The sequence below is a fragment of the Sciurus carolinensis genome, chromosome 1 (genome assembly GCF_902686445.1).
Source record: "Sciurus carolinensis chromosome 1, mSciCar1.2, whole genome shotgun sequence".
NCBI classification, from domain to species: Eukaryota; Metazoa; Chordata; class Mammalia; order Rodentia; family Sciuridae; genus Sciurus; species Sciurus carolinensis.
The window spans coordinates 40,524,534-40,551,964 of NC_062213.1; the positions used below are offsets into that span (position 1 = coordinate 40,524,534).

At 39.3% G+C, this 27,431-nt stretch overlaps 2 protein-coding genes across 2 annotated transcripts in view; one reads left to right on the forward strand and one right to left on the reverse strand.

Moving 5' to 3' along the window:
• Positions 1-27,431, reverse strand: part of Laptm4b (lysosomal protein transmembrane 4 beta) — a 64,322-nt gene that overhangs the window by 6,779 nt on the left and 30,112 nt on the right. The window contains exons 3-6 of the mRNA XM_047552976.1: positions 21,179-21,252; positions 20,693-20,815; positions 16,821-16,919; positions 13,376-13,471 (exon numbers count right to left, since the gene is read on the reverse strand). Of these exons, the coding sequence (XP_047408932.1) occupies positions 13,376-13,471; positions 16,821-16,919; positions 20,693-20,815; positions 21,179-21,252 (392 nt within the window). The remainder of the gene's footprint in view (positions 1-13,375; positions 13,472-16,820; positions 16,920-20,692; positions 20,816-21,178; positions 21,253-27,431) is intronic.
• On the forward strand, positions 22,407-22,845 carry LOC124984880 (HIG1 domain family member 2A-like). The gene has a single exon (XM_047552988.1). The coding sequence runs from the start codon at positions 22,440-22,442 to the stop codon at positions 22,758-22,760; it is 321 nt and encodes a 106-aa protein (XP_047408944.1). The 5' UTR covers positions 22,407-22,439; the 3' UTR covers positions 22,761-22,845.

A 27,431-nucleotide genomic window follows, 5' to 3' on the forward strand; every position in this document is an offset into this window, starting at 1 on the left:
CTTTTGAATTCCATCACTCAGTAGAATGACAGCTGTGGTCGATCAATATGGTAGTGGATAGTTAAACATGAACATGAAATCAGGCTGGGGTTCAACCTCCAGCTTCAAGATTTATGAACCCTGGGGTCCTGAGTAAGTTACTGAATCTATATTAAAGTCAGTTTCAAGATCTATAAAATCAGATCTATGGTAGTTACCCCTCAACAGGCTACGTAAGGTCATAAGTGAGGGAACACAACTAACAATGAACATACTGAACACAGGCTCAGCATTTGGGTGCTCAATAAATAGTAACAACTCTCCAACTGTACCAAGATACTCCCTGTGGTGTTGCCTATACCAGTTCAATTGTATATCTTCCTTAAAGTGAAAATAAATAGTAAGCACTCTACTCACTAGGATTATCAAAGAAATTCTTTTCCTTCCTCAGCGCTAGTGGTTGCAGAAAGTGCTGGAAGCTAATTTGAATAGCTATACTGAGCCACGCACATTGAAGCAAGTAGGTGGTAGATAAAGACCTACCCGTGAACCCTGGCAATGCAACAAGCAATACCATACACGGGATGCTGAGTCACACCACATGTAGACTTATGGAAAACCTTGCCCCGGGGCTCCAAAGCGGGCTAGCATTCTAAGTGTGTCTTCAAAAGGCCACTGTTACATCAGGTCAGTAGCTTCCGGATAACGGGGAACTTGGTAAGACTACTGAACCCATGACCCTAAACACAATGCCCCAAAGTAACTGAACAATAAGGAAAACGAAAGGGATCCCACTTTTCCATGGGCTGCAAGTCTGCGAGAGTTGTGGGGCACAGAGCCTTAACTAAAATCAAAAGTGACATTTGGTTAAAACTCCACCTCCAGTCATTCACCCTGTAAACACATGTAGCTAAGCACCTACCTGAGGCCAGGCATTGACTAGGTGCCGCTGGAGGAAGATGTCCTGTGTAACCTAGCAGTGCTCATCACAGGAGGGAAGAGCACATGGAAACTGTGGTCACAAAGAATTTAAGTGCAAAGATACGGGCAGTTTGTTACTGTTGGCAAGCCGGGTGCAAGCAATGGGTTACAAGAGATGAGTCTGAACAACAGGCAGGATCCAACTGGCCTTGTTAGCAAAGAAAGGAAAGCAAAAGTTGTGTGATTGTGGCTTTCATTATTTGGGGTGGATGGAGCTTAGGTAACAGTCACACATAAGAAACTCTCACAGGCATGAGTTTTTGTTTATATGAAATCACTCCTCTTTCCCATTCAAATGTGGAAAAAAATAAGAATATATCACTAAAAATGGATTTCACACACACACACCCTTTTCCCTTTCCGTGCTCCTCTGGAAGGTGGTGGGTAGAAAGCAAGGGAATAGGTATTCATAAAAGGATGACGTGGGCTCCGAGAGCCTCAACTGTTGACAACACAGCCCCTCAAACCTGCCTCACAAAGGCGCACAGACATGGCGGGATGGAGTCGAAACTTCCCTCACTCCTCCAGCTTCAAGCAAATATCAGGATGCAAGCAGCTGAGGTGGTTGTTATTGGAGGGCTGATCTTGAATCTACTCCCATTTACTAAAAGAGGGAAAAAAACCAAACCATTGGCAAACTTAAGATTTTAAATACTAGTCATAAGTGACTCTCACATAGCAAAGCAGAACCACCCACAACTGAGAAATGCTGCAGTGAGAAATGGCAGAACCCAAGGCTTTGAAATAGAAGCACAGAAGTGGAGAAGAACCCGTTTTCCTATACAGTCACAATGTTCAGTCCCACTAACGTGTGGGGTCACCGCCCCCACCGCCCTCCCTGGGTTTCTCCCTCTCTCTGGCCGTCTCAGTTCCATGAGACAGCCCCAATTTCAAATGCCAACTCCAAGTGTGGTCCCAGTTACCCACATTTCTGTCTGCCTCGGCTACAAATTGGGGGTGCCCATGACCTTCTCTCCTCAGGTTCCATCAACTATTAGGGAATTCACAGAGCTCAAGAAAACACACTTCAGGCTTATTATAAAGGCTATATGATAAAAGACAAATGATGAGCCAGATGAAGAGGTCCACAGGATGAGGCCTGGCAGAGCCCTGAGGGTAAGTGTTTCTGTCCCCCTGGAGTTAGGGGGTGCACATGGATGCGTTCCCCCACTCTGAAACCCTCCAAAGCCAATCCGATAGGATTTTTACGGAGGTTTCATCACATAGGCATGATAGATAATTAATTCAAGCTCTGGAGCTCCCCAGAGGATGAGGGTGGGGCTGGAAGTTCAAATCAATGTTTGGTCTTCCCGGTGACCAGCCCCTGCTCTTGAAGCTATCCAGAAGACTATTAAGAGTTGCCTAATTAGAGTGAAAGACACTCCTAAATCACTCAAGAAATTCCACGGATTTTAGGAATCCTATGCTAGGATTCAGGAGCAGAAACCAAACCATAATCTGTTAAATACAAGCTTGATTTAGATTTGTAAGCCAAATACTAAACGGGAGAATTAACACTTTCTCAGGAAAAAGATATCCTTATAAAGAACCAAAGATTAGGTGGCTCTATTTGCCAACATTCTTGCAGGAGGGGAAAATTATCCAGGCCAAATGCTGTAGTTAATAAGTTCCCTGGGATGGTTCAAATTGTCCTACAGTTACCTAGAAAACAGCTTAATGTCAACGAACTATGTACCAAATATAGCCTGCCACCTGTTTTTGTGTGGGGGGCCTGGGAGCTGGGAATGATTTTTGTATTATCTAATGGTTGGAAAAAACATGTACAAGTGAAAATTATATGAGATTCAAATTTTAGCATCTTTAAATAAAATTTCACCAGATACAGTCACCCAAATTTGCTTACCCCTTGTCTGCAGCTGCTTTCGCGCTGCTACGGCAGCACTGAATAGTTATGACAGAGGTCATGGGGTCCAAAAGCCTGAAGTATGACCCACAAAGTCAAAACATTCACTACCTGGTCCTTAAAAGAAAAGGTGCACCCTTGCCTGACCTAAGGGGAAGCATTATCCCAAATTCTGACTTTGGAAGATATGACAATTTCAGCTGGGAATTACACAGCCCCCAAAATAGTCCCACTCTTTAGAGGCACTGAAGTCTTCCAAAGTCCATTTAAGTTAATCCCAAGTAGCCAAAGCACTGATTTTCTCTTTTGCACCATGTGTTGTACCCAACCCATGAGTCTTCAATAATGTGTTTAAAACAGGCAGAGTTTACATTAAATGCCTGTGTTATGGTTTAAAATAGTAAGTGTCCCCCAAAAGTTCATGTGTGAGACAATGCAGAAGGCTCAGAGGTGAAATGACTGGGTTACAAGAGTCTTAGCCTAATCAGTAAATTAATCCCCTGATAGAGATTAACTGAGTGGTAACTGTAGGCTGGTATGGTAACTGCAGGCTGGTAGGGTGTGGCTCGAGGAGGTGGATCCCTGGGGAGTATTCTTTGGAACATATATTTGGTTAGTTGAGCTTACTCTAGTCTCTCTGCTTCCTGGTCATCATGTGAGTTGCTTCCCTCTGCCACACTTTTCTGCCATGATGTTCTGCCTCATCTCGAGCCCTAAGGAATGGAGCTGGCTGTGTATGGAACAAAACCTCTGAAACCGCAAGGCCCCCTCTAAAATTGCTCTTGTCAGGTCTTTTAGTAACAGCAGCGAAAAGCTGACTAAAACAGCTTGTATTAAACTGGCCATGTCAACTTGCCCTTTTAGATAAGCCTTTCCAATATTAAATGAAATAACCACCTGGCATTTGGGATGGCCTCACCACAAAGGGTAAGTCTGGGCTTATTTTTAAGAACTAAAGTAACTATTTCCGAATGTTCTGAAAGCCTCCACCTGTAACATAAGTAAATAAACATAGATGCATAACTGCTTCTTTTTTATTCTAAGGCACACATTTTTGTACATTTTAACATCTCTGAACTTAGGTTATGTCTTATCACTGGTAGTATCCACAGCTCCTAAAATAATGGTACAGGAGCTCTGGTGGCACAGTGGGTCAGGTCAAGGCAGACCTGATAAAATAATGGTGCCATTTAACAACTGATGGCATCCTGTATTCATGAATCTAACATAGCAAGAGATAGGGAGAACATTAGAACAAATCCTAATGAAAAACTTTCTTCCCACCTATAGGAACCATTTCTAAAGGCAAATAAAATAAAAGTTGATTTTATCTTCAAGTCACTGCAAAAACTACTGTAATCTGTTCTCTCCTGATGTTACAGGAAAGTTACAAGTTATTTCCATTAATTCTCAGCGGAGAAGTTATTCAAAAATTTTATAGATTATGCTCATACTACAGAATTAGTACTTTGAATCTTCTAAATTGGGGGTCCAGAAATTCTCTCTGGTAAAATATTTAGTCAGGTAACACCAAAATAATATGGTAATCTAGAATGAAAATGGCTTCACACATTTAAATACTTATATAAATATTAGATATTTAAATGCTGAGACAATAGAAGGAATGCGCAGTGAGTTATCACCATAGTAACCCCCTCAGAGGCATCAACTGCTCCCTCTCTGTACCCCCTAAGTCTGAATGTGCTACGCCATCTACTGTACACATCTCCCTCACGACACACCATTCCTGCCAGAATGCCTGGCTCTGCTCAGCTGGTGCCTCAGGCTTGGGCAGGAAAAGGAGGGCTGCTCAGAAGCTCAGATTCCCATTTTGCTAGTTTCCACTTCCCACCAACTTCCTGTCTCCCTCTTTTGCATCAATGAGAACAGAGAAACTTCTCCTACTTCCCCTCCCCAACAAATCAACTGTTGAATTTTCTATTATTTCTTCGTATCTGTAGTCACAATACAAACTTCTATATTCTGTTTTTTAAATCATCATAATCTTTTCTGCTGCTATTATCCTGCCTGTAATCATTTTAATAACAATAAATACATTTTACTAAGTGGATATATCCTTATTTAACCAAATCATTCCCCAATTATTAGACAATTAGGCTGGATGCTATTGCTACTAAAAGCAATGCTGCATGAACAGCTTCTACATTTTTTATTACTTCCTTAAGATATATTCCCAGAAACCCTTCCTAGAATGTAAAAAAAATAAAATAAAATGAAATCCAATGCCTCATCTGTCCCTACAGTAAAATCAATATGGACTCTATTTGGGGCATGTGTAATTAAATCAGAAATCAAATTGTGTATTATAATTTCCAGCAAAACAGATGTTTTTAAAAATCTGTATTTTACTGATGGAAGAAAATTAGAATATTGTACAGAAGGAAAGAAATTTGAGCCAAGCAAATGTCATAAACTGTCCCCTCAATGTAACTACATAAAAGCTGAAGAAATCTCAGGGGGCATCTAGTCCAGCCTCACCCAAGATGCTTTCGTGTTAGAATTAACAGAAAGTATATCCGAGGCCATGTGCACATCTGCTGGGTCATGAGCAGCAACTGGGTTAAAAGAAGCAGGACTATCCAGCATAGCTTTAGATAAGGCTGCTGCTGCTTTGTTGTTACAAAGTTTGCTTTTTAACCTTTCAGTTTCTTCTACCTCTTTCCTGAGTCAGTGCCAATCATAATCCCCAAAGATGCCATTCATTCCAAATGCCATAATCCTGAATGTTGAAATCTCAAAAAAAAAAAAATCAAAAGCCCTAAAAATCATAATCCCAAATGCTGAAGTCCTGAAAACCATAACTCGTATTGATTAAAAAAAAAATAATAATAATAATAAAGGCTGTATAAGAGGGGTAGAAAGTCAAGTCCTGGAGAAGGGATTAGTGTAATTCCCATTGCACACAGAGAGATGGATCATTTTAGGTGGAAAAAATACCTAGAAACCTGGTAAAGCAATATATTGAATCACAGAAGAATTTTAAAAAGAGCAATATCATGTAGACAGACCAGGAATATGAATGTCTTCTCTGAGGAGAGTCAGGCCCTTAAAGAAAAAGTGGCTGTTCCTCACAATGCAAAACTTGATTAATGTAATTGGTGATCGGGATCGTCACTCAGCTCTGTGGACCAGCTCTGTGCAGTTGCCTGCAATCCACCCTGGTGATATACTTTTTCACATGTTGCATTTTCTTTTTAGGTCATTTCTCTTTCTAAGTTTTATTCCCCACACTGTCTTAAATTGTCAACATTATTTTTGCAAATTACTGTTATGTATTTCATCTTTGCATCATTTCTGATACTAGAGGTATAAATGAATAGGAGAGTTCTGATTCCTTTTATGCCTATTTTGCAAGTTTGACTCCACAAAAGTACATTGTCTCAATGCTGATTTTGTGCATAAGCATTGTATGTGCATGTAAAAACAATCAAACTTCCTCAGAAAATGAGGACATGTCCTTTTTTTTTTTTTTTTTAACATGTCCTTTTTTGTACATCTGTTTGATAAAGATAAAATATCTTTGAACCTCAGCTCTCTGGGCAACTGCATATGCAGTGGTGACCCACAGTGGTTTTTAATTGATCTCAAAGGACTTATGTTTCTATCCCGATATTTCAAATGATTATGAAGTTGTACGCACACAATTACCAACCACAGTGACATGATTTATACATCTTGCATTTGGACCTTTTTTTAAATGAATACCGTTCATGTCATAACAGTGACATCTACGTGACTAGTGTACCTCTCAGTGTTTGTAAAAGTGTTATTATTGTCTATTTTATTATGTGGCCTATGAAGTATTCCATAGTTTTTTAAAGTAAATTCCCATTTAAAATGTAAATAAATGTCTTTTAGAGAATTTAAAATTTTTTTTCCAGAATCATATTTTTATAATTTTTATCTTTAGGAATTTTAAACTTCACAGATTTTGATCTTTTGGGATTTTAACCTTTCGGATTATGGTGTTCGGGATTGTGTCTTTCAGGATTATGATCAAAAACCCTGAGTCACCTTCCTCTCCTTCCCACTGTGCTAAAAAAAACCAAAAACTAACCATCCCCCAAAGCAAACTAGCAAGTGCTGTTGACAGTAAGTAAGCAAGTACTTAACTGTCTTGGACCTGACCTCCAAACACCTTAACTCTGGAAATAGCCTACCTCCTGCTCTCTCTGCTTCACTGGGATTTTATCAAGTCAATATCAACCCCTCCCACTTGTCTTGGTCTTTTAACATTAAATGGGGGAAGTGGGTAGAAATCTTGGCGAGGTCATACACACTATTAAAATCATCACTAAGGGCTAGGGATACAGCTCAGTTGGTAGAGTGCTTGCCTCACAAGCACAAGGCCCTGGGTTCAATCCCCAGCACCACAAAAAAAAAAAAAAAAAAAAAAAAAAAAAAACCTCACACACACTAAAATTGAAATGTCACAAATAAAAGGTGTCTTTTATGTTGTAGTGTTTAAAAGGACAGAAGTTTCCAAACCAACACATTGCAGGATTGCAGGCCAAGGTTTCAAAATCCTAGAACTTTCCACTACTCTAAGTCCTGTGCTTTGAGACTTCTTTCCTCCCCTCCCCATCCCTGGACCCTCTGGCTCAGGACCATGACAGATGACCATGTGGAAAGTCAGTTTTGTGGGAGGTATTTTTCATGTCTGTGAATCTGACAGTACAGGGCTGCGAGAGATCTTAGGAGCCAGCCTGCTCACTGTCCTATAGACAAAGCCTTCCCCAGTCATTCCAGAGAGTGAGTTTTGGCCTTTCTGAAAAACCTGCAAGAGGGCTGCATCTGTGCCCCAGGCTGTTGCTCAGGTAGGAAGCACCTTCTGAAGAAGACTCTCCCCTGCTGCCAGTTCAGTGCCCTCCCTCCCCTTTTCTCTCTATATGGTGGGGAAAAAACACATGGAACTCATGCTGCTCAGTGAAGAACTTGCTTCTAACTGAAACTAATTTACATTAAGAAGCAAAGAATAACCTGAGTTTTAAGAAGCTTGAGAAAAAAAAATGTGGAAATTTTTGTGCTCAGTTTTTTTGAAAGTCAATGAGACCACTCATTACTAAGTGCCACCACCAAAACCTGCTAATCAACCAAGAACTGGTTTTGTGGTTTTTGGTTTTTGGTTTTGACAGCTCAAGTCAAACTTTATTTCTAGTGCCTCACAGAGAACTTATTGGGAAATGGTTGTAGGGAGGCCACTAAATTTTTTCAAGTAGTCTCACTCAAAACAATGCTCCACATAGCAAAATACTTTCTGAAGTCAAAACAATAAACATGCATATAATGTTCATCTGCATTAGCACCTGGATTAGCAGACTCCATGAAGTTCACAGTATTCCTACTTGGCCTTAAATAGGAATTTTTCTACAGTTCCGGAGATTATAATTCTTTTATCTGGAATCAGAATTTCAGACACCATTTTGGCTAAATATTAATCTCACTGCCAAACCCAGGGGTACTTTACACCTGTGAGCTATAACCTCACTCCTTTTTGTTTTTATTTTGAGACAGGGTCTCACTCAGTTTATTAGGGCCTCTATAAGTTGCTGAGGCTTTCCTTGAACTTATGATCCACCTGTCTCAGCCTCCCAAGCCACTGATTACAGGTGTGCACCATCATGCCCAGCTAATCTGTTTTGATGTACCCTGATTCCACTGGAATCGAATTGCCTTTTATGTTTATTTATTATTATTTTTGGCACTGAGAATCGAACCCAGGGGTGCTTTACAACCGAACCACATCCCCATCCCTTTTATACTCTTTATTTTGAGTCAGGGTCTCTCTAAATTGCCAAGGCTGGTCTCAAACTTGAGATTCTCCTGTCTCAGTCTTCTGATTTGCTGGGATTACAAGCATGTGCCACCGTGCCCAGCAAATTCCATACTTTAAGATTTAACAAAATATTGGGGACTACCATGGCTTAAGACTTAGTATTAGAAAAACAAGGCTGCATAGATTAAAATTGTTTTTAAGACCCTGATTTACACACAGTGTAGTGTGAAAGAAATTTGTTGTTAAAACCTACATGCAATGCGTTTTTCCTCTTAGGGCCACAGCTGGATGGTAGATTATGTAATATGTATCTACCACATGATTTCTACAAAAGAGGGTGCATAACCCAAGGCAGGAACACTGCTGGGGCCCCAGAAAGCTGCAGTGACTCAAAGGGGCATCTCAGGATATTTTAAACTTGTAAAGGAAACACAGCAATACCTCTTACACACTGCACTGACTACTACTATGTCATTTAGACATGACTATTTAAAACAATTAACAGTTAAGTAACTATTTTCATGGCTTAAGAGTGCTGCGGGAGGGGGGTGGGGGGGTCTCAAATCCTAAAGTATCATAAACTCAAGAGTTTGCAACCCCCGAAATCCCCTTCAAGGTTTTTGCTTTGCTTTGGTTTGGACACTGGAGGAGAGATTAACACTGGGAATCATCTCTAATATCTAATAACTCTGATTTATCCTCCCTCTGAGCCGAATTTGGGAAAGTACATATCTGGATAATAACATGTGTACTGTTTTAGAGAAGGATAAAAAGCACATTTATTTTCTACCAGCAAGAGTCCCAGTATCGTTCCACAGAGGTCAATGTGAATCTATTTAGCCTGGGAGAAGAGCCATCTGGTGTAATATTTGGAAGGAAGTGAAAGCCAGGCATGACGTTAGTAAGTCAATGTGGCTTCCCTATAAAGATAGGGACAAAAGAGAAACATACATTATTATGTGTGATGAGATTCTTAACGTGGCTATGAGTCCAGGGAAAATAACTGAACTAGATCATTCCAATACCCAATAGGGTCTCCGAGGGAGGCTTCAGTACATTTGGTTTTCTTCAGTTAGTATGCTAACATTAACTCCTTTAGTTCTGGCCAAAACAACCATTAAACAAGCAGTATTCTGCTTAAAAAAAAAAAAAAAGTGTCCTCCAACCCTAAACATCCAGATTAGTCTCCAGATATCATCTCCCACCAAAAGGAAGTAAGACTCCTGAGAAATGGTTGATTCCAGGTCTGGAGAAAGAAAATAGTAGCTATTTAGAGAAAGTTTTAATTTCTCCCCTTTGAAAGATACAAAAGAGGCAAGGAATAAATATGTTTCACTTAGGCTTACTTATAAAATTTATAAAAATAATTTTATTTTTCAACTAGATATTAGCTCTTCATCAGTTCATTACTTATAAATAACCTCAAAGGTCACTGCCAGAGAATTACAGACCAACCTATTTTGGAAACTGATCAATGAAGAGAACAATTCATATCACAAGTACTAATGGTTAGCCAAATAGCACATGAAAGAAAGCTTCTCTTTATAAAAGTATTCTAGTTGGTCAAGGAAAAAGGAAAGACAGGAATAATACCATATTATAACCCCAAAGTATCTAGGAATTAAAAGCCTATAGGTTTGCTTCCCTCTCCCAAAGATGCCAAAGATTGCCTCTTCATGCAAGAACAAATTGTCATCTGTAAGTAGTCTTGCCAAAAAAAAAGAAAAAAAAGGCAACAAACTCTGAACATGGAAAGCCTCCAGATCCAATTGCTAATTGACAGGAAACACCTGGTATGCAGTAAGAAACATCTAGACTGTGGGGAAACTCATTTCTTCTTCAAAAACTTAAGCGTCTTCAACCACATACTGACCCACAGACCCAATCTCTACTAACCTGCTAGAAAATTATGACATTATGAAAAATAAGTGGAAATCTGGGGGCTTACTAAATATTTTATGATACTAAGGAACTATAGCTATAATAATGATTCTTTTTAAAAATAATAACTTCTTTTTATAAAAATCTTTTTCAAAAGGAAAAAGAGACTCAGGAAATTGAGACTCGGTTGGTGATCTAGTCAAACATTTTGGAGTGCACTACCAATATGGGAAAGTTAAAAGATAAATCTCCCTTTCCCATAAACGCAAATCTTTAAGAATGACCAAAAAAAAAAAAAAAAAAAGTTCACTGGGAATTTTGGAAACACAGTGACATTACCAGCAACTCCATTTCCTCACCTTAAAAATGGCAAGCTAATACAGAATGACCAAGAGAAGGAGGACCAACAACCATCAGCAAGCAATTCCTCAGCTCCTGTGCCAGCATGCCAGGGAACAGTCATAGGAGTCCAAATCCTACTTAGCACAAACGGTGTCCAGTTAGAAGACTTTCTGAGAGAGCAGGCCTGTTAGTAGAACTGGGGACACCCAACTGAAAATTACAACCAGTTTGATTTAAAAAAAAGGGGGGGGGGGCAGGGAGTACTAGGGAGTTGAACACAGGGGTGCTTTACCACTGAGTTACATCCCCAGTTCTTTTCATATTGAGAGAGGGTCTCGGTAAATTGCTGAGGCTGGCCTGGAACTTGTGGTCCTCCTGCCTCAGCCTCCTGAGTCACTGGGATTAGAGGCATGCACCACCATGCCGAGGCTTTATAAATTTTTTTATAAGTAAGCCTAAATAAAACTTGTTACTCCATACCAATTTGTATCTTACTCATGGTTCTTTAATTCTTTAAGCACCCAATTTCTACACAATTTCTACTTAGAGGGGAAAAAAAAAACCCCAAAAGCATAACAAAACAAGCACGTGCAATATGGGGATCATCTTCTCTGATGTGCTTCTAAAAGATGAAACCACCACACACCATGAAAGTCAGGCTGAGGTTTTGACATACCTGTGTAACAACTTTACAGTTCCTCAAACTCTGCTTGGAATTTTCATTTACTCAATGGGACAATAATTGTATTGAGATTTTTTTTTTAAAGAAAAAGTGGGAAATTTATTTATAACTAAATGCCCAACAATTCAGAGAAGGAAAAAAATTTTTGAGCAGTCATTTTATCAAAATCACAATAATTCTGAACAGTTAATTCTTTAAAAAACTTCCTAGCTGGGTGTGGTGGCACACGCCTGTAATCCCAGCGGTTTGGGAGGCTGAGACAGGAGGACAGAGAGTTCAAAGCCAGCCTCAGCAAGAGTGAGGCACTAAGCAACTCAGTGGGACCCTGTCTCTAAATAAAATACAAAATAGAACAGGGGATATGGTTCTGAGGTCGAGTGCCCATGAGTTTAATGTCCGGTATCCAGAAAAAAAAAAGACTTACTGACCCAAAAGAAATTCTTGTGAATAGCACATGTGCTGACTGTATTCAGTACAGAGGATTTTTCCGACTCCTAAGAAGGGCCTCCTCAGCCTCTAGGTTTGCTGGGTCTCGTGCAGCCACATCTGATCACAAAGTCTACTTTTTTTTTTTTTTTTTTTTTTGGGGGTGCTGGGGATCAAACCCAGGGCCTTATGCTTACAAGGCAAGCACTCTACTGACTGAGTTATCTCCCCAGCCCCCACAAAGTCTACTCTTAAACCAGTGCTCGTGCATATCTGATTCACCCCAAGAAATGTTTGGTGAGAACATGGGTGAACTATTAATGCAAACAGGTTCTTGACAGTCCACAGGATTTTCAGTAATATCAGCTCATACCCACATATTTAATGCAAAGTGTGATAATGTTTCGTTCCCATTTTACACACAAGGAAGTAAAGAAAGGCACAGGCTAAATTACTTTAGTAAGATCACAGAGTGAGAAAGGCACCAGAATTTACAAAACAAAACACAAAAACTCTGCCCTAGTTTAGATTCAACCTAACATTTACGCTTACTCTTCTACGTGTCCTGTCCATTCTATCCATCCAGTTCCGTTGATCCTGCTGCATCCCACATATTCATGTGATCCACCCTGTCCTTCTCACTGGCCACTCACTGAGCCCTTACTTGTACAGGGCATCACATCAGTTTGAACACAAAGATGAAGACAGACTGCTTACCACCTGCAGGACTTAGGTTTTCATCTTGCTGAGCCAGGCAGTTTCAAGACAATTTACATGAATTACAAAATGGTTTCAAGGATGCTTCCAATGAAAACATTTCTTTCTCAAAGGTACTGTCAGGAAGTTGAGACTCGGTTGGTGATCTAGTCAGGTTGGTGATCTAGTCAAACATTTTGGAGTGCACTACCAATATGGAAAGTTAAAAGATAAAGCTCCCTTTCCCATAAACACAAATCTTTAAGAATGACCAAAAAAAAAAAGGTTTAAATTTTTGGGATGTGAACAAGTAGTAGCAAAAGAGAAGTCACTCAAATCTTTTAGTAAGGGTTTCATACACAGAGCAAGTTAAAAACACACAGTAACCTCTATCATTCTTATATATCTACCTATAAAATCACAGTTACTGGTTCAATTTCACATGTAAAGTGATGCTATGCAGAATTAACCTCTAAAATTATATTCCATGGCTTAATAATTTAGGTACACATATCTAATATTTTAAAAAATGATCCACAAGTTAAGCCACGAAGGTTTTAATACTCTCTAAGGAAAACAAAATACATTTAACTGAATCCTTTGATGACTGAACAGCTGATAGATATGTTTCAACAATAAAAAGTGGCAAACACTAGAAAGATTAGAAGCCGTGGTACAGTAGAGGGCGGGGGGAGGGGATCTCTACCTCAAGTGACATCACACCTACCGTAGTGTCATTGCTGGTAACATAAACCAGGACATCTGAGGAGTTCCTGCCATTGATGTATCGGTAGCAGTTCCAAACACAGCTAATCAAGTAACCCTGAAAGCGAGTAGTGGTTATTAGATTTTTAATTTTCAAACTGCAAACAATTTAAAATATCACATATATTAAAACTGTATAAAATTTTTTACTACACAAAACTAAATGCACATGTAACCTCTATTAAACCAAAGGCCTTCAAAAATTACAAATGCTGGGTACAGTGACTCTCTGGCAAAGGGTGCTCTTGTACCCTTTCTATGACACTGTGGGGACAAGAAGGAGGTATTGGTTAGGAAAGGGAGGGGCTGAGAATAGAATAAGAAATTTCTAAGAAAAGGTGGTCAGAAATAACAATCACCACAAACACTTATTGTCCTCAAACTCACAGTAGAAATTTATTAACCTATTCATCACAACACTTTACCTCTGTTTCTTTGAGAATTTTTATTCTACACAATTGTCTATAATTTAATCACAAGTCATTTTTTTAAAAAAAAAGGTTCACAGACTATAAAGTTACCTCAGTCATCAAAATTCACTAAAACATTTCCATTTTCATAGTGAGATGCCCAAAAAATACTTAAAATTAATGACCAGAATAAAGACATATTATAGATAAAGCATGAGTTCATGGTGGGGGGAAGTTTAGGGTACTGAGGGTCGAACCCAAGGGCACTCTACCACTAGTCCATATCCCCAGCCCTTCTCATTTTGAGACAGGGTCTTGCAAGGCTGCCCAGGCTGGCCTCTAACTTGCGATCTTCCTGCCTCGTAGCTGGGATTACAGGCATGGACCACCTCGCCTGGTTATAATGGGAGATGTTTAAGCAATGAATGCTATACACTTTCATTCTAATCATTCATAATTTGATTAGAATGAAATTACTTCAAATTTCCTTTCCTTGCTTTAAAATCTATTATTAAAAAAAGTTTATACTGAGAAACTGGAAACCTCCCACACAGCTAATATAAAATGGTATACTTGCTTTCAAAAAAGTCTGGCAGATCTTCAGAAAAAGTACGGAGTTACCATATGACCCAGCAATTCCGCTCTTAAGTATGTAGCCAAGAGAAATCACTTACAAATGAATGCGTATAGCAGCATAATTCCACAGAATTCTCCCAGCATTAGTCACAACAGCCCAAAACTGAAAGTAACCCAAATGTCAACTGATGAAGAGACACACAAAATGTGGTGTGTATCCATTTGAGTGAAGGTCATTCTTTGATAAATGGAGGGAAACTCTGATACATGGTACAACACACAGGATCCTTGAAAACATGATGGCAAGTGACGGTCAGCCACAAAGAAGACCATATTGTATGAATGTGTTCATATGAATTATCCAAAATAGGTAAATCTATCAGAAAGTACCCAAGTGATTACCAAGGGGTATAGAGTGGGCATAAGAGTAAATGGTGAGTGATAAAAATGTTCTAATATTACATTGTGTAACCACAGAGCAGAGAATGCACAATTCTGTAAACATACTAAAAGACTGCTTGTACACTTTAAATGGGTGGGTGCATTATTTTTTGTGAACTATATTTCAATTTGTTTGCAAAAAAATTTAAGCATAAAAATGGGTAAATTTTCTGTAGAATACTCAGAATGCTGCCTTGAACTACATTCATATTTGAGGTGATTCTTTCTTACATTCAATTTCTGATAATGTTACACTGAAAATGAATGATGCTATTTTTAAAAATGTGTCTTGAATGGCTATAATCTCAAATTATGGATCAAGAACAAAAAAGATGGAAAGAGCACACTTTATTGAACAATGTACACAATATCTGCACTCAAACTTTCAGTTTAGCCTACAATGTTACCACTTCTTTGTTCCCTAGGAACCCCTGGGGTTTTTAAGAATTTTAATGCTTGGATGTATTAGTTATATGTTCTGTAAAAAGACTATTCATTCAGCATTTTAGCAGTGAACGCTGGATGCCCGAATGCAAGAACTCTTTCAGATGTGAGGTCCTTATTACACAAATCTATAACAGAGGCTAAACAGCAGACAAATATGAAGTGCCTGTTGTCTGGGATTCCACAAGCCCACAGTCAGTGCTCTCAAGGGCCCCTTGGTGACACACCATTCACTCACTCTCACTCCAGTAGGGGAAAACCTCTGCCTATTGTCTCTAAACAGCCAGTGACTTATTACAGTGACCTTATTTTTCATCTGACATTTCTGTAATCTTGAATGAAATATTTAATATACTTTCCAAACTCACACTAAATAAAATATTCTTTCCCTCATCTCTTTTATATATTCATGGATGGAATTTAGCCAAATCCTTGACCATAGAATATAAAAAAATTCAGAGTGGTGTTTTATGGGGGGAAAACTGACTTGATTGTCTCTGTCTCTTTCACTTGCTGGGACTGAACACAGATCCTTAAGCTGCCAAGCATATGCTCTAATACTGAGCTAAACTCCTGGCCCCTCAAATTTATTTTCATTGAATAATTTTCTCTCTACTCCTCTTATACTATTTAAAATGATTTTCTCCCTAAATGTACTTCCTTAAGCTTACTGAGGCTTGACTTTTGAAGAACAGGGTAATTTTATGCCAAAATAAAGACAATGAAAGATAATGAGATTAAAAGTTCAAAGCCTAAGAACCATTTGAGAATTTCCTACCTGTTAGCACATAAATATGGATTCTAATAATATAATCTGATTATAATTACAATGACATTGACAGAAATGAAAAAGAACAGGTAGTATCTGATTGAAAAGGGTAGGGGACATTGTTGATGGGAGTGACAAGTCATTTAACTTTCAGGGAGTTCAATCTGTCAACATATCAAAGGCATTCAAACTTTGCCTGCCCTCTGATTTTAAGAAAATATATCTCAAGGACATAAATACCTAAGTATTATTATAGCACTACTAATAAATGAAAAATCAGACACCACCTCAATGTCCAACAATTACTAATTAAATAATGATACTCATAATGGATTGATACAGAGCAATGTTTAGAACAAATATTCTAGAAATGACAAGAATGTCTAATCCCAGTGGCTTAGGAGGCTGAGATAGGAGGATTCTAAGTTCAAAGCCAGCCTCATCAACTTAAAGCACTAAGTTTTCAATTCCTGGTACCAAAAAAAAAAGACAATGTCTATTACACAGACATTGTAATGCATGTTGCAGTGTTGTTAATATATACTATGTAATGTATAATTTATTTCCATCCAAACATATTTTGGAATAATCCTTAACTGGCCTGTGGAATTCTGGTTAGGGTTTATTTCTCATATAATTAATCAAAGGAACTATAATGTTAGGAAACCAAACAGCAGTCAGACAATGAACTGATCACACTGTTTATTTCTTTGGCATATAGAAATACTCTTAATAATATTTAGACTAAGTAAAACCTTTATGCTTACCTTGAATGTCAAGATAATGCTGATGAACAGAAGAATAATAAGGACCAAACAGGTAGGATTCACCGACATGATATCATCTCTGTATGGAAAATTAGGCGGCTGCAAAAGAAAAGGGCCTCATTAGCAAATCTCTTTAATCATTCAAGATATATTCCTTAGGCAGCAGTTCAGACGTGCTCATCAGAAACCAACAGGTAAAAGCAGACAGTTTCCACTTAGAACAATGCAAAATTTCTCACTCACCTCTGCTCACAAAAAAGTTACAAAAGGTGTGACATGGGGAGAGACTAGTCTGTTCTTAATCCAGGCAATAACTCCAGAAAAGGAAAAATCAAGGGAAGAGTCATGAGTGAGACCTGAAAATACCACATGGCTTGCCTACTACACAAATTTAGAAGTTAGTAGTACCAGGGGATATTTTGTGCACCTGGAATTTCTGGGAGTTCCGGACATTCTAAAGAGCATGTACAGGGTAGGGGGTTGGATTTAAAGATGTTTTCTTTACGTAAGGTATTCTTGCTGATGTTATGTCTTTTTTTTTTTTTTTTCATGCCAATTTGATTTGATGTTACTTCTTTCTAGGGAACAGATTCTCTTATACTAACAAGAATTTACAGTATCTAAAAAAAAAAAAAATCAGGGGATGAGGATACAGCTCAGCGGTAGAGTGCTCGCCTAGCATGAGGCCCTGGGTTTGATCCCCAGCACCTGAAAACAAACAAAAAGAAAGTCCTACCATCTGACTTCATTGATGAACTACCAGATCAAAGGAAACCCTTTTCATTTAGGAGGGTCTAAGTCTGCTATGGTTAGCAGGAGCAGGGGACTGGACTCCTCCAGAACACATGCACCCTCCTGGTGACAGCCTGGGTGAGGACATGGGGAAGGAGCGCTGCGAGCCACCCCGCCTTTCATCTCTTTACCACCCAATACCGTATGTTTGGATTTCCCATGAGCAGTGCTCTGAGACAATGAGGAAGTTTCAAATAGGTACACAGAGAAGCCCTGAGAGTTATGTGCCTGGCTCCTATTGCTCAGGGTGAACAGCATGTAATGGTTTTCAGATCTTTCACTCTGGGAAAAATCTAGGAAATAAAATCAAAGTCATTCATTGAGATCATTCACAGAAAGAGATTTTTTTTGTAGTAGTGATGTTTTTCTTTTCTTTTCTTTTCTTTTTTTTTTTTTTGGTACTTGGGATTGAGCCTAGGGGTACTTAACTCCTGAGCTGCAGCCTCGGCCCCCCCTTTTTATTTTGAGACAGGGTCTTACTAAATTGCTGAGTCTGTTTTGAACTTGCAATCCTCCTGCCTCAGTCTCCCAAATTGCTGGGATTACAGGTGTGCACCACCTCGCCCAATTGTAGTAGTGATCTTAAAGGGTAAGAATAACATAGTGTTGTTCACAAGACCAACAAGAAATCATATTGTTTCTGTGGTTTAATTACAGGAATGAATTAAAGAAGCATGGGATCTCTTCCACAAAATTTTGACACACTTCCCCCAGAAAAATGGACCTGGTTTCTACAGTTAGGATCTATAAAAAGATACGCATAACTTATTTCAACTATGTTTGACAGGACTCCACATAAATAAACTGAACAGGCATTAGAATTAAGTGGGGGGCTTGCCTCCAGACTTCTCAGATAACAGCCTCTCTGGACTCACTCTATCTCAATCTGTCAACAGAGCCTCCATTATCAGAGGAACTTCAACGCTGCCATTCATTACTGTCTTTAAGGCATTGCTGATAACATGTAGGCCTCACTCCTTCAGCCTAGACTAATCTTTAAGTAGAACATAGAGAAGATATTCACTTGCATTAGTTGTAATTACAAATAAAAGTAAATGTTGGATGGCTTTTAACTGATATTTTAATTACTATCAGCTCTAAAAAACAAACCAGGAGGGAGTGACAAAACAATATAGAGCTCAAAAGGAAGTCGAGGTAGATTCTGAGCATTCTACATGCTTGCCTTGCATTTTAGGCTTTATGCTCCTTATTAAATCTCTGTAGCATACAGAATGCAGCACAAGATCTACTACTCAAATGTCTCAGGGCTGGCATATAGTTCATCTTCGTGTCTCCATCACCATCACCATCCTGTCCCAACTCCTCCCATGCCAGATCATTCTAAGATGGCCTTTCTTCCTCTCTTCAGGATGATTTTGGTAGCCCAGAACCAGAAGTCATCATCACAGAGTTTAAAAAAAAAAAAAAATCCTTCAACACCAAGGTAACTCTACACCCTGCTAATTCTATTATAACCCCTTATGCAGGACTACTCAGCTATAATACAACTAGCATGCTATACCAGAACATGGACCTGTTTTCTAAAACAAAGCTATTACTAGTAAGAATGGCAGCCACAGCAAATGACAAAGGAGAGCCTCTTTTAAAATTATATTTTATTTTTATTTAAATTTTTTGTGGTGATAGGGATCTAACCCAAGGCCTTACACATATTCTAGAACTAAGCCATACCCCTGGCCTGACAATGTACTTTTAAGAAGCAAAACACTAGGTGCTCTTTGTGCTATGTCTGCTGGGTACCAGTTATGGGACTGGGGCATGACTGTCATCAGGATCACAAACTTGGGCTGAGCATGGTGGTGCATGCCTGGAATCCCAACAACTTGGGAGGGTGATGGGAGGATTGCAAGTTTAAGACCCTCCTGAGTGGGGCTGGGGCTGGGGTTCAGCGGTAGAGCGCTCGCCTAATATGCATGAGGCATTGGGTTCTATCCTCAGCACCACGTAAATAAATAATATAAAGGTATTGTGACCATCTACAACTAAATATATATTAAAAAACAACAACAACAACAACAACAGATCACAAACTTCTCTTGCCTCATTTCCTCCTTTCTTCCCTCCAGCCTACCCGCTGCTCCACTGCTCTCATTTCCCCTGAACTTTTTGGTTCCCAATTTTCACATCACATCCCCCAGACTTATCTCTTCCATCTCATAAGAACTCTGCTCCTTACCCAGTGCTCAGACACTACCTAAAAAAAAAAAAAAAAAAAAAAACCCTAAGAATGAATATTCTCACCTTTAAAATATTCCAAGATTTTGAAGAAATTAAATTTTAAGACAAATTCACAATTTAAAAAGCAAAGGTTTTAAGATGTGAATGAACATACATTCCAACCTCTGTTATATGTTTTATGATCTAATAAGTTTAGGAAACAGTATACAGCAGAGTTCCAGTTCTCGCATACAACAGCAGAGGCAAAAAGCTACGCTTTGTTCATATCTAAGCAAACGGTTATTTCACAAAACAGAATTATCAGCAATTAGACTGTAATTTAGGTAGGTTCATCAAATGCCACTACCAATGCCACCAACTTATCTCCCTCAAGCTCAGGGAGATTTTTAATTTCACAAAAGGTATCTTAAGAAACCAAAACTTTTTTTTTTTTTGCGGTGCTGGGGATCAAAACCAGGGCCTTGTGTTTGCAAGGCAAGCACTCTACCAACTGAGTTATCTCCCCAGGCCCCCAAAAGTCTTTTTAAGATTACATTTAAAAATCTCTGATCAGACCAGGCATGGTTGAGCATGCCTGTAATCCCAGCAGTGTGGGATGCTGAGGCAGAACAATCACAATTTGGAGGCCAGTCTTAGCAACTTAGTGAGATCCTGTCTCAAAAATAAGGGGGCTGCGGGGAGCTGGTAATGTAGCTCTGTGATAGAGCAACCCTGGGTTCAAATCCCAATACTAGCACCAAAAAAAAAAAAAAAATTAGTCATTCAAATGCAAGCTAAGACTCCACAAATGAATGTATGTAAGCCCATCTCTATAATCCTATGTCTCTTACTTAACCAGGTTTCTCTCAGGACAAGAAATAGTCATTGGGAGGGCCACGTACCAGCTGGCGTATATATTCCTGAATGGAGTTTGGATAAACAAGCACAGTGACTGCAACCAAGGTGTTCAGGGCAAAATCAAAGATCTGGTAACAGAAGAACGGGATGATCCAGGCAGCATGTTGCTAAATGTAAGAGAAAATAGCACATTAATACACTTGGAGTGACAAAACATTATTTTCTTGAGTTCAAAGAAATTTTTTTAATCTAAAGGGACATGGTAGAATTCATTAAATCAGGTCATGAGAGCAACTGGCATGCCAAATGGAAGTAGCTAAAAAACACGACTCTGCAAATAAGTCTGTGATTATAATATTGGTTTTATTGGATTTCCTAGTAACATATGATATCAGTGAAAGATCTAAACTTCCAAAAATTCTGAAAAAGAAAACTGGGAATAATTACTTCACACTTACTATGGCTAAATACAGAGATTACACATGCAAGAGACAGAGAAAAAGGCCCAGCATCTTCTTACGGCTACTGACCTTGTATGCTCCGTAAGTCGCCATTGCACATATCAGGATCATGAGGAGAGAAACTGCGATAGCGATGCACATGTCTGTCAAAGAGTCAAGACAATTAGTAGCAAATCCACTGTTCAAACACTGGAGTCTCTCCTCCAAGGTATTTTGTTTATAAACCAATCACAAGTAACAACTTTATGCAAAACAAACCACCAGGTTTGTTTTAACAAGTAGATGATAGCTAAAAGAGGTAAATAAAGTGACAATGATGTTCTCCCTGAATTATAAATGAAGGTAGATACAAGATTTAAAAAACGAGAAAGAGATATAGGTTACAGATATCAAAAAAAATCTGTTTTTTTGGTCCACTGAACTATGTATATAATGAGTTAGGTGTTCTTTTATAGTCACATAGATGTCTAACTTGTATTTTATAAACTTGAGTGCCTCATGACTCAAATTAAAATTTTCCATAGCTTGCTAATTCACTTAAAATCTCAATTTCTTTTCATGGCCTTGATTCTATAGTGTGCCTACCTCTCTACTTTTACCTCATCTTTCTTGCTCACTATAACCCAGTCACACCGTTTGGTTTGTTAAACACAAGATCGCATTATCATTTGCAGTTCGCACCGACTAGAAGCTGCTCGGTTGTATTTCCGCATCATCAGCACCCCCTTTTTAATCATTCAGGTCTCAGCTCCGATATCTACACTGCAGAGAGCTTCCCTGAATTCTCTAGTTAAGACAGCCCTCCAGTCACTATCACGTTACTGTGATATCATCTTTAGAGCACACTCACCATTATCTTATTTCTATTTGTCACTAGTGTGATATCTGCTTCCCTTTGAAGTAACCTTCCTAATGAAAAGAACCATGTCCACCATTATAACCATACCCTCCAGGTGGGCAATGCCCACTCTAGCAGCCATTAGCTACACGTGGGAATTGAACACTTGAAAAGAGGTTAATCTGAACCTACATGTGTTATGAGATTAACATACACTCCAGATTTCAAGGACTTGGTACAAAGAAAAAGAATGAAAAATATTTCATAAGTAATTTTTACATGGGTTGGGGATATAGCTTAGTTGGTAGAGTGCTTGCCTTGCATGCACAAGGCCCTGGGTTCAATCCCGGGCACCACAAAGAAATAAAATTATGCTAAGTAATTTTTACACTGATTACATGATTATATTTTTATGTACGGAGTTAAAAATAAAACAATTAGAGGAGGCGGAGTTTAACGTCCGGAGTATCTCCTACCTCTGTTGCCCCAGACATGGCAACTCCTAGCCCTGTGACTCCGGAGACACCCTTTGAACCATCGAAGCCCCCAGTCATTGAGGGCTTTAGCCCCAGTGTTTACAGCAATCCGGAAGGCTTCAAGGAAAACTTCCTTCGCAAGACTCGTGAAAACCCAATGGTACCCATAGGCTGCCTGGGCACAGCGGCCGCCCTCTCCTGCGGCCTCTACTGCTTCCATCGAGGCCATAGCCAGCGCTCACAGCTCATGATGCGTACCCGGATCGCCGCCCAGGGCTTCACCGTCGCAGCTATCTTGTTGGGTTTAGCTGCATCGGCTATTAAGTCTCGACCCTGATTCCACTGCCAGCTCGTGAAAGCTCTGCGGAAGATCATTCCAAACCCCAGGAGCAACCACCAGCCCTGCCAAGAGACTCATTCCCTCATCGCCTCCACAGGCCCCAAACCCCTATGTTTGGAGAGGAAGTGGCCAATTGTGTGATCGACAGATTATTTTTTTCCCCCCCAGAAATCCCAGAGTTGATGGTTTGGGTGTAGCATATGTCTATTTGCGCTGCCCTCCCTCCCTACTTAATAAACTCTAATCCAGTAGTAGTATGGTGAAAATAAATAAATAAATAAATAAATAAATAAATAAATAAAACAATTAAATTAATCTCACCTGTTTGTCTTTCTCAGGGTGGCCAGCAGAAAATTTATTATTATGTATGAGGTCATATTATATTCCTATTGAACAGTGCTAATCTAGAATGATACATCGTAATAGGTACTACATGAACATTTACAAGGTCCCTATCTTTAGGCAATTCTGATGAGAAGCCTGGCAAAACTAAGTTTCTAAGGACAATATATGGGGTCATCATCTGGCTGAGAGCACAAAACCCTGCTTGACAGTTTTGAAGGCATTTTCACAAATGTTTTAATCTTCTTGACTGAGGTAGATGTTATTGTTCCTACTGAACAGATTATAGAACTAGGGCTCAGAGGTTATATAACTGAGATAGTGTTTGCATCAAAAGGATAAGCTATGACTAATTCTGTTACGATTTCAAATCTCTGGTTCTTTCTACCTTATCATACCACACCATGCTGCTTCTACTTAAGCTATGAACACTGACCAACGACCAACCTGGGCTGCCAAGTCCTCTAGGTTTTTCTCTAATGCAAAACATTCTAGTGTTAGAGGCATCCTCTGTATCCTCGCTTCAGGTGAGAAATTTTAAGAAGGAGGTTTACGAAGTACTTTCTAGGCCAGAAATGAAGATATGGCAACAAAGGCCTTAAGAAAGTTAAGGTTCTGGCCAGCATAGAGGTACACACACTGTAATTCCAGTTAACTTGGAAGGCTGAGGCAGGATGAGCCCAAGTTCAAGAACAACCTGGACAACTTAATAAAATCCTATCTCAAAATGCACAATAAAAAGGGTTAGAGATGTAGCTCAGCGGTAAAGTGCCCCTGAGTTCAATTCCCAATACCAAAAACAAAAAAAGGTGAAGAGGTAATTCTCAAAAAGAAGAAAAATCAGGCACAGTGGCGCACACCTGTAATCCCAGCAGTTTAGGAGGCTGAGGCAGGAGGATCTTGAGTTCAACGCCAGCCTCAGCAACAGCGAGGTGCTAAGCAACTCAGTGAGACCCTATTCCTAAATAAAATACAAAATAGGGCTGGGGGTGTGGCTCGGTGGTTGAGTGCCCCTGAGTTCAAGCCCCAGTACCAAAAAAAAAAAAAGTGATGAAAACAGAGGACAATCAGTAGTACTCGCTACTTAAGAGTCTGATTTCCTTGAAGATGTACACAAGCTTTTAGTTTATTTTGTAACTCTAATGTTTACATTTTACTTTTGGAAGGGAAGATAGTCCTACAAGAAAACTTCACGTATGCCTCATAGTATCATTGTGGGTTAATAGGGAGAATACACTTGAGTGCATTTAACATGCAAAATCTTTTTTCAAAGACTATAAAACCCAGAGAAATTTAAAAGGCATAAATAAAAGTCATCAAGTATCTGATTACCACTCTCGATAAGACGCTCTTTTTTTTGTACTGGAGACTGAACCCAGAAGCATTCTATCACTGCGCCACATCCCCATCCCTTGTCTTCTCCTCTTTTGTTTTGAGACAGGGTCTCCCTCAGTTGCTTAGGGCCTCACTAAGCTGCTGAAGCTGACCTCAAACTTGTGATCCTCCTGCTTCAGCCTCGCAAGTAACTGGGATTATAGGCCTGTACCACAGCACCCAGCAATAAAAGGGTATTTATCATAATAATGTTACTAATGTGAAGAAAGTCTCAAAATTCTATGTATAAATGATTTTGTCAACCACACTGCACAGACTGAATATATACCAAGTGTGTACAATAGCTTAGGTAGACCTAAAGTATCAATCAAAAACACAGAGCAGATAAAACAGATAATACATTCTATCTCCAAGCAATCTACAGTACCTGCTCACCACTCTGAAAGAATGTATAGTATACATAGTAAATAGGAGGAATTAAAATTCATTCTCTGTAATGATGTAAAGGCAAATAAGGAAACAATCCTGATAATACAGGGGTCTTGGGCTGGGGATATAGCTCAGTGGGTAGAGTGATTGCCTTGCAAGCAGTAAGGCCCCGGGTTCAATCCCCAGCACCGCAAAAAGAAAAAATACAGGGGTCTTTGCAATTGATAATAGTTCTGGCCACCCACAGGAGTGTCCTTTACTTATACTTTGCACAGTAGCCAGTCCAGCCCGACATCAGAGCACACAGATAACACATTGTTCCTGCCTTAGTAATGCAGTTCTAATCCAAAAAGAATTCTACCAAAGTTATACCACAGGTCACAAAAGGCGTAATGAGAAAATGTTTCCTGATACTCAATTATCCTTGAAAAGAGAAAAGGTTTATACAAGTTACCTCAAATGCCTCTGTTCAAATATTCTATTTCTGACTCTACTTTCTGTAATATCTCAGATTTGTTTACTTCTCATAAAACTCATAGCTAGCTTGCAAACTAGCTAATTTATTCTCACACATTTTGTCTAGTCAGAAACCAATCTTCCACATAGATTTCCTCTAATTTCATCACATTTCTGGCACTGCAGTACATGAAAACGAACAGTATTGAGGGTATACTGTCACCCCATGAAGTATAGAGAACAACTATTTTCAGCTGAGTTCATAATAGTATGTAACTACTCTGAGCAAAATACAAAGACCTTGATCCCACAGGGGCAAACGGAACACCCAGAGTTCCAAAACTATGCTAAGGGGTCCTACACTCTAAGGCTGAAAGCTTGGAGAAGAATAACAAGGCACTAATTCTATTGCTCTAAAACAGAAGGAATAATCTAACATGCTTCTTTTGCTTGTGTGGTGACTTTTTGTTTTGTACTACACAAGAAGAGGATTTTCTTGTAATGTGCTTATTTATAGTTTTATGCTTAAACCCAAAATTTATTTCATAAATACTCAATAGATATAAGATAGGATAAACACTACAGAAAGCAGCTACAAAAACTAACAGAATAGAGTCTATTCTCAAGGAGCTTAGGAAGAGGGAGGAATTCAGAAGATAAATGAAGGGAGGAGGGGAGCTTAGAGGCAATCATATTATTTTCAGTCAAAAGGAAGAACAAGTCAGGGCTGAAATTGTGGTTCAGTGGTGGAGCACCTGCGTAGCACACGTGAGGCCCTGCGTGAGGCCCTGGGTTCAACCCAGAGCACCACATAAAAGTAAAACAAAGTTATTGTGTCCACCTACAACTAAAATATATAGATATATTTTTTAAAAGTTTAAAAAAAAAGAATGAGCAGAATAGAGTACTTGTTCAAGTCCTCTTTTTTCCCTCATAATTTTTTCAACAGAGATATAGTTCACATACCATAAAATTCACTCTTCTCGCATGTACAATTCAGTGGCTTTTTTTTTTTTTTTTAGTATATTCACAAGGTTGCACCACCATCACCAGAGCACTTTTATCCTCCCCCCCCCAAAAAAAAAAATTCCCTAACACCAGTTATCAATCACTTTCCACTCCCTACTCCCCAGCACCCGGTACCCCTTGTCTGTGTTGCCCACTATCAGTGTTGCAGGAATCAGACAAGAAGTGGCAGAGGGCACTTGAGTCAGAGTGGGAGAACTTCATTTTATGCCAGCGGGCCCAGAGGACATCAGTCAGACTCCAAATTCTGAGCCCCCATCTCCAGTTTCTCACATCATGTAGAAGCTCTCGTGCCATCAAATTTCTGCCTACATGATATATGGTGATATATGGTCGGGCAGTTGTGTTTCTCGTGGGAAGCATGTTCATAGAAGCAGAGTGTGAATTGGCTCCTCTCACAAGGCCCAGAGATAAATCTCGTGGGGGCCTTTACACTCCAAAGGGGAGTAGTTATTCCTAGGGGTAGTTATTTACAATCCAAAAGGTAGGGGTCCCTGGTGTTAATCAGGTTTCCAGAAGAAGAGCTGACTAGAAAGGGGAGGGGAACTCTCCCTTTCCCAGGCACTGATTCTCATGACAGTGATCACATAGTTTATTTTACATCCAGGCCTGCATTTGTCACCCATTACGTTTACTTTCTGTCTCTGCGGATCTGCCTACTCTGCGCATCATATAAATGAATCACACAGTATGTGGTCTCACGTGTCTGGCTTCATTCATTTAGCATCGTGTTTTTAAGATTCACACATGGTATAAGACACGAAGATTTAAAATAACCTATAAAAAGTTAGGATTTGTTTATTAAATAATGTACTTAAATACCAACTTCAGAGAATCTCTCAATTCACCGTTCCCTAAAATAAAGAGATCAATTCCTGCCAGCCAATATTACACTGAGAAATTAAATGCACTTGATTCTCTTAAGGTTGCTTATGGAACAATAGACAATCCAATAAACATTTACATTGTTTTGTGATTATGGTCACTGGAGAACCAACCTGTGTGACGGGACCTCAAGAAAATAAATTTAATAAAAAGAAGCATGATCTAGACAGGACAGGGCTGCACGCCTATAATCTC